The sequence below is a fragment of the Mirounga leonina genome, unplaced genomic scaffold, assembly GCF_011800145.1.
Source record: "Mirounga leonina isolate KUSES-001 unplaced genomic scaffold, KU_Mleo_1.0 Mir_101529, whole genome shotgun sequence".
Lineage (NCBI taxonomy): Eukaryota > Metazoa > Chordata > Mammalia > Carnivora > Phocidae > Mirounga > Mirounga leonina.
In genome coordinates this window covers 1,035,212-1,043,742 of record NW_023270143.1, presented here as the reverse complement: position 1 = coordinate 1,043,742, position 8,531 = coordinate 1,035,212, and the positions used below count along the sequence as shown (strand labels likewise).

The 8,531-nt window shown below is 37.0% G+C and overlaps 1 protein-coding gene across 1 annotated transcript in view; it reads left to right on the top strand.

Annotated features, from left to right (window-relative positions):
• WNK3 (WNK lysine deficient protein kinase 3) overlaps positions 1-3,199 on the top strand; it is a 157,045-nt gene extending 153,846 nt beyond the window's left edge. The window contains exon 22 of the mRNA XM_034989098.1: positions 2,123-3,199. Coding sequence (XP_034844989.1) covers positions 2,123-2,452 — 330 coding nt within the window. The 3' untranslated portion in view covers positions 2,453-3,199. The remainder of the gene's footprint in view (positions 1-2,122) is intronic.
• The last annotated feature ends 5,332 nt before the right edge of the window (positions 3,200-8,531 follow it).

Below are 8,531 nucleotides of genomic sequence, written 5' to 3'. Positions count from 1 at the left end.
AGAAGAAGAAGAAGAAGAAGAAGAAGAAGAAGAAGAAGAAGAAGAAGGAGAAGAAGAAGAAGAAGGAGGAGGAGAAGGAGGAGAGGAGGAAGAAGAAGAAGAAGAAGAAGGAGAAGGAGAAGAAGAAGAAGAAGAAGAAGAAGAAGAAGAAGTTGGATAGCCATTGAAGCCCTAGGGTTAACATCATATTTGCTTTCTGAAAATATTACTCTGACTTGAAGCAAGAAGAAAGGATTGTGGGGGCTAAGGGAAGAAGTTGACAGACCAATTAAGAGTTAGTCACAGTAGTCTAGATAAAGAGAAGTTGAGATAAAGAGAAGTGAATAGATTCCAAGAAGTGTTTAAGAGATAAAATGGGGGTGCCTGGGTGGCTCAGCCGGTTAAGCGTCTGACTCTCGATCTCAGCTCAGGTCTTGATCTTGGGGTCATGATTTCAAGCCCTGCATTGGGCGCCACACTGGGCATGGGGCCTACTTAAAAAGAGAGAGAGAGAAAAGGGACAAGATTTAGTATGGAGTGGATGTATGGCAAGAGGGAAGGTGTCAAGACTAGGTTTCTGGCTGCCATTACTGGCTATCATTCAAGTGTACCAATCACCAAGATGTGGAATATGAGTAGGCAGTGTGTTTTGGTAGAGGAAAGACCATAGTCATTTGAATCTCAAATTCCTTTGAAATATGCAGAAGAAGGTTAAGTATAACAAGTCATCTCCATTGTCTTTTTTAAAAATAAAAATCACATTATTGTTTGTAAAATAATGTTCATTATAGAATTTAATAAATGCAGAAAAGTACAAATTTTAAAATAGCCCCTTCAAATCCCACTACCTAGAAATAATTGTCACTAACTTTAGGTAAACAACATTTCAGATATCTTTCTGTGTCTGTATATGGATACATGGAAATGACTTTATAAAAATGCAATCATACTATATGTGCCCTTTTGAATCAGAAGTATTAAATTTAATTTTACTTTAACAGAACAAAAACACTGATATGAAGAAGGGATTACTGAACTTGAAATAAATGTGTTTTTTCACATCAAGAGATATGGTCATTCATTCTTTTTTTTTTTTTTTAAAGATTTTATTTATTTATTTGAGACAGATAGAATGAGAGACAGAGAGCATGAGAGGGAGGAGGGTCAGAGGGAGAAGCAGACTCCCCGCTGAGCAGGGAGCCCGATGCGGGACTCGATCCCGGGACTCCAGGATCATGACCTGAGCCGAAGGCAGTCGCTTAACCAACTGAGCCACCCAGGCGCCCCTGGTCATTCATTCTTGAGTCAAGCAAAAGCCTTTTAGTTTCAGTTTATTTGAAAGGCTTTTAGCTTGACTATTCAACCTAGAAGAACTAAGCATTTGAGACTGATACCAAACTCTACTTTAAGTGAGAATTATTTACTTCTGTTAGACTTACTATTACCATATGCATAAGATTTCAGCAATCTCGAGAGATATGCATACTCGCAATAGGACATGATAAGGAGAGTCAGGCAGGAATATATTTTCACAGTACTGCCAAAAACATAATGCTCTTGAGTTTAAACTTCCAAAAATGCAATAGGAATGTTAGACTTTAAGGCAATGAGTAGAAGTGGGTGGGGAGGTGACATTTGTTGAGCACCTACTATATATGCCAGGCTCTTTCCCCTGTGCCACACTAAATCATGCTCCTCTGTCTCCAGAGAATTACATAGTAAACTGGTCTGTTGTCTGTGGTGCTGAATGAGAGAATTCATGGGGCTAGGAAGAGGAAATAAAAATAGAAGAGTAGTGCTAACATAAAGAAATGAGACAACACTGAACTGTGAACAGAGATTTAGCAGGGTCCTTGGAGTTAGCTGGAACTCTATTCAAATCCTCACCTCACTATCAAGTTGCTTAGTGATATTGGGTGTCAGCAATTTTGATCTTCAATTTCTTTATCTGAAAATGCCTACCTTGCAGGGCAGTAATGAAGAGGAAATGAAATAAGGTATGCAACAATGCTTGGCACACAGAAATGTAGCCTCTTATAGTAATAATAGGAAGAGTAAGCCAGAAAGATTAGGAAGGAATATAGATGGGTAAAAGCATCGACCAAATGAACTGATCTTTTGTTTTTACTTTTGTTTTTGTTAGAATACTCCATCTACTATGGGCTACACACCAACATGGATTTCTTCTCTGTCCCAAATCCGTGGAGCTGTCCCAACCTCCTTGCCACAAGGACTCCCACTCCCTTCATTTCCTGGGCCATTATCATCATATGGAATGCCCCATGTTTGTCAGTATAATGCTGTGGGTGGGCCAGGGTACCCAGTACAGTGGGTAGGAATTTCAGGAACACCGCAACAGTCTGTAGTAATTCCTACTCAATCTGGGGGACCATTCCAGCCGGGAATGAATTTACAGGCGTTTCCAGCTTCATCAGTGCAGAATCCATCCGCGATCCCTCCTGGTCCCAAATGAATCAGGGTAGATGATGAAGAAAAGGGAGATTTTTTTCAGAATTATTTTCAGGACACCTAAGATACTAAACGTTCTTCTTCTTGGGTTCTGCCATATTTTCCCTCATTTGAGTTTACTTTCCACTGTATTTTTTTTGTTGTTCCATTGTGGTATTTTATATAGCTCATCATTCTGTAGAACTGTGCAGTTTGTACATAGAACACTGCACACAGAAATGTTTTTTCACTTCAAATCCTATCCTCTTTGATACTTGATTTTTTAAAAATACCGTTCAGAATGCTTTAATAAGCTCAGCTGGAGCATTACCATTTCCAGGACACTTTCCATGAATTGCTGAGAAGCCCCCATTTTTTACTGCTGCTATCTGCAGCTAGATGATACTTTAAAATGTATAAAAACTATTTAAATTGATATTCCCCAAACGTGGACTAAGTGAGACCCTCCAACAGCCGGAGTCTTATGGGATTCTTCACATGTTTATGTTAGGTTTACCTTTCACAGAAGGCAGGGTAACTTGCTGCAGGAAATGTTTTGGTATATAAAATTAGAATAACTTTGTCAACCAATATAGACCATGAGCCCTTTTTAATGTGATTTTCTTCCCGTCGTCACAGCAGGAGGAGTGAAGCCTTGTTCTAGGTGAGGCGGAGAGAAAGGAAAAAACAGAACTGTAACAGTTCCTTGATTCTGCAGATACTGTAGCTGCTTTAGGATTTCAATAGTAATTCAAAGCAGCTATCTCCTTGTTTCTCATGTGCACACTACATTGTTTTTGAGCATCTGAGAGGCATTGGTTTGGCTTGCATTCTTTTGCAAGGGATATATTGCAGCTGATACGAGTCTCATTTTGGGGGAATCTTTGTATTCCTAACAAAGAGGATTCAAGTTACACCTCTATTGACCCATTCTTCTGAAGTAAAATGTACTTGACACAGTAGGTTGTAGGTTTTGAGACTTACACATGAAACACTGGCTTTACAGGGTTCTAAGATGTGGGGTATACACTGTCCTGCAGTGAGATAGTAGACCCTCGAAGGACACTATTTAAGTTGCCCTTAGCTTTTTTTGGGGGGGGGTTGCCATTTTTTTAGTTGTTATAATTTCTTGTTAGTATATATAGCATCCTAGATGATTTTAGATCTTAGATGATTTTGGCAGCCTCTTTAGAATCTGAGAGAGATCACTGTCAAGTTGCACTTTACTGGGTTTTATCCAGTTTTAGGAGGTGAGGCAATGTCAAAATATACACTTTTGATTTTCAAGAAGGCTAACTGTAGTAATCTTAAAAGGCTGGTCACAGAGTTACCTAATGCTCAGTCTGTGAAACCCAAATGGAATTCTTACATGGAATTAATCAACTACCACATATACATGTTTAAAATACTTTCCACTCTGAAAATTTCAAGGTCATTTCTAGTACACATTTACCTGATAATGAGTTCTGTCTACTGGTAAACATTCCAAATTACCACCCAACATTTCTTTTAACAGATTTTCCTCCATGTTCCTCTAAAATTTTTACCCCATGAGCTTGCCAGGTGATGAGGAAAACTTAGTAGGTGAACTTTTTTTTTTTTTTTTGCATAGTCTACTTTGTGACATTCAGTACCCTTTTTCAAAAAAATGTTTCTGGTATTGCTTACCTGAGGATCACACTAACCACCATAAAGATTCTGTCACTATTCTTTGGGGTGTTTAAAGCAGCATTTTCAGAATTGCTGTTAATAAGAGCCACAGTTTCTTTTCATAAAACATACTCTGGTTTGGGTGAGTCTTTCTAAATCTTATGTACAGATTCTTCAAATTTCTTCTACAGTATTGGTTTGCAAGTTGCAGTGATTTTAGGACATTAGTGTAATGCAAATGCTTGCATTGCAGTGTTTTCCATGTGTACAAAAACAATGCACCTAAAATCCGTAATTCTTTAAAACTGCTCGTGTTTCATTATAAGAGTTGGCTTTGTGTAATTACATTAAGACTTACAACCTATAAAGTGAAAATCCTGCAGGTTTTAAGATCCCTTCCTCTCTAGATGTAATCCTTTTAAACAGTGTACCCCAGGATGAAAAAACCTCCATGGATGACATGCACAATTACATTTATTAATGGCTGCTCTACATCAGATGTCCCACATTTGCCACCACCTCTGTTTTATGTATAATTCATCATTCATTTGCCTGCAGACTTTTGCAGTGCCTTGTAATATTTAGAATCTTTTCAGATTTTTTGCTGGAAAGAAAAGTAGTCTTCTAAAGTTTGAAGATGGTGAATAGTGTACTGCTGTCTCCATGCTGACCGCAGTCGTTGGGTTAACATATGTTATGTATACATTATGTATATGTAACATGTATAAGTTTAAAAATACAGAAAAAAGTGAGTTTGTGCAGAAATGAAGAAAACAGTGTTATTCACATCACTGTGGGTTTTTATTTTTTTTCCCCATTACTTAAATGTTTGATTCAGATTATAGTCACTTTGACTGTAAATATTGGCTAGTTTTCTATGTAGGGGTTTTACATTATTTCATAATTTTGCTAATTCATATAATAGTGCTGTTTTCATCCTTGCTGAGGTAATTTTCCTCCCCAGAAACAATTAACTCTTGAGGTGAAGCTCAGAAATTCCCTTCTTACTTAACAAAGAGCCTACTATATAACAAGGGCCTTCTACCCATTTCCAAAAAAACACACAAACCTGTCCTTTTCATTTTCCTTTTTGTAGCAGAAAGAGGTTGTACTAAACCATCCTGCTTGTAAAATTTATTTGGGGGATAGTCTGTGTGTCCAACCACCATGTTTACTTCTCAAAGTACAAGTCTGATGAATAGTACTGTATCTCCATATGTGGCAATGTGAGCATTTCATCATGAAGTACATGCTGCTATGTTTGTGAAGTTGGGTGTAACATCATAAGACTATGAAACCAGTATTGGTGTAAATCTAACGAAAATAACCCTATGTATATTTGTAGCAGTCTTGAATCTCTATTTAAGGTAATTTGCTGTAATATAACAAATACCCATTGTTTTTCATCCTTTTCTTGCCAATTTTATATCAAGCATGAATTCTCATGGTTTGGCAGCAGAATTATCTGTGAAAGTTTAAAAGGCACTTTTCCGCTGTGATTTTTGGATTGAGTGTGGAGTGTTATGTACAGTATGATGGGATGTATCATTTTAGAACCCCAGATTTAATTCCAGTCCAATTACTTTTGTTTATCTACCTCGTTTTCAGTGCTGTTTGGGGGTGCAGAAGTAAACACTGCCTGTGAAACTTGCTTTTTTGCCTAGATTCTCAGTATTCTTTCAGGTTATACATCTGGCCTGCCTCCTAGTCCCAGTGCTAACCATGAGTTCGAGATGAGAGGGACCACCACTCTGCCACCAATCTGTGTTTAAGTGATGAGAGCCATGTGCTTCTGCAGAATAAGCTTTGGGGATTTGGGGAAGGAGAGCAGAGAAATAAATCCAGCTGGTGACAATGTAGGACCTAGTTTTAGGAGTCAGTCCTAAAATAAATGGTAAGAAAGTATCTAAATTAGACAGTCCAGTGCCTGTAACTTTGCATCTTTTATTAAAGATGCATTTCTCATCTGTGTGCCTAAAGGGCTATGGGTTGAAATTGCTTTAACTACCACAGTGACATTATTTGCTCAATCCTACAGCAGTGGCCTGTCATTCAGCATAATAGCATACTGCTAGGTATTTGCAGTGGTATTTTCTTACCTTAAAATGGCTGTATGCTTTTAGTTGAATCGTAGTTGGTGGTAACTGTTTATTCAATCTCTAAAGTTTATTGGAGGCATTGACTTTCTTCTTTGCTGTCTTTTCTGAATGATGAAATGATGCATTCCTTTTCTTTTTCCAGAACACTCAGCTACTGTTTGTAAGCCACATGTTCCTTGTTTCACATGTTTACTGTATAACACTACAGCATATTTAATGTTAGCAAATACTGTATTTCAGGCTTCATGCACAAATACATTCCTGAAGTATGTTTGCCATCAGTTTAGGATTCAGTTATTTAATCTTCTGTTTGGTTTAGAGAAACTTGGGATTTGAGGTGGTGTGCAGGCCATTTTCTAGAATAGATTGTTCATTTTTTCATTCTGTAGTGTCCTTGGGACTTTTTTTAATCCCCCCTTTGTTTTGAAGATGAATCAGAGAGGGGGGTGTGTTGTAGAAAAGGCCATTGATTTGATAAATGTAATTTCTGGTGTTCATTTTTTTTAAACCAATCCAGACTGTAAAATTGTGACACTCAAACTTGGTAAAATCCTTTACAATTAGTATGAAATTTTGATGGAGCCAAATGCTTTCAGTTCACCATGGAAATAGTCTTTGTACGTGAAGGATGAACACAAACATTGGTCAGGGTCCTTCATAGCCAACATAGGCAGGGGCCTGGAATAGTGGCTAGGTGACACTGACATTATTTTCAACTGAGATAGTTGGAAGACTGTACAAACCAACAGTTTCCATTCTGGAAGGTTTTCTTTTAATTAAAAAAAAAAACCTCAAAAAGGCTAAAAGTCAAGCAAGAAGGGAAGAGAGAAACTGGGCTCTTGAGAAAAAAAAATGGGTGTAAAATAAACTCCTAAATGCGTGCTTGTCATCCTTCCAGGTTTCTGTTTTTGTTTTTAAGTTGCATTTCTTTTCCACTATAAGCTAAGATTTCAGATTGAGGTTTGTGGTCCAGAACATACCCTCAGCAGAAATAGTGACTGATCGGAAAGTGCAGTTGTTCAAGGTCTGTCATGCTCAATCACTTAAAGCTGTAATTTGTTTGATATGAATATTAAGCATGTAGACCTAGTGCAGCATGGGAGCCACTCAGGAAGTTTATGCAGTTAATAAACTTTCATGCATAATTTACTATGAAGTATGCAGAATTTCAGCCACTTCTTTACTCTTAACATTTAGTTGTATATGTGAACTCTCCTTTCTTAATTGGGGAATGTAGCATTATATAGAATGTTGTTAAACTTAATTTTAATCCTTCTTGACATTAACTTTTTTTTTTTTTTTGTAAACCAAGTGATCTGCCTTTAAGCAGTTGTCTGATTTTGGTTCTTTGAAACTGTGATTTTTATTTCATTTGTACCCAACCATTGTAAGTATTTTGTTTTGTTTCTTGGAAATTTTGTTTTGAAACAGAAAATAAAGGCTGTGTTATAAAATGAGTATGGTATCTTATTAAAATGCTTTCATAGTCACTGCAATCACCTGGCTTAAACTGGTTCTTCATTTATCAAATGTAATTTTTAGCAGATTTAAAAGATTTAGTCCTATAGATTATGCTGACTGAACAAATTAACCAAGCCGTTGGTTACCTCTTGATATATAGCTCTAGCAAATTTTGAGTTTACCTCTTCACCACTCTTATCAATGAGCTATAATTATAACAGTCACTATGATTTTCTGAGTACCTATTGTGTTATCTAGGCTTTTACCTGTGATATTTTTAACTCATAAAACAATCCTATAAGCTGAGTCTGTTACTATCTCTACAGAGAAAATTTATGGATCAGAGAGATTAAAGAATTTGCCATGGTTAACACAGCTAGGAAATGGTGAAGCCTGGATCCAAACCCAGGTCTGTCTGACTCCCAAGCTCATAGGAAAAACCCCAGACCATACAACTATCAGATATACTGTAGGAAAAATAATCCACATACATTTACAATAAGTTTTCATCTATTATTAGGATTAGTAGGTGCTCTTTTTACATGTCTTTCATGAGGTTATATCCAGTGCTTGTTTCATAATTTCAGGAGTAGAAGTATGTGTTTATAGTACAAACAAGGATTCAAAATGTGCCCTTTGCACAAACTTATTAAGGAATTTCCTTTCATAGTGACAATGTTTATGGTACATCTTTAGGAAAAAAGTACATTTGGAAATTTCCCTCCCACATCTCTCATTTACCACACTACAATGACTTGGGAAACTGCCAAATGAGGTCCGATCATTTGTTCACTTGATAACTTAGAAGAATTGTGCATATGTTTATGCAACCAGCCCTGGAGGAAGATAACAGACCTATCAAAAATATCCAAGGTTAGCTGAGGATTTAAAAAA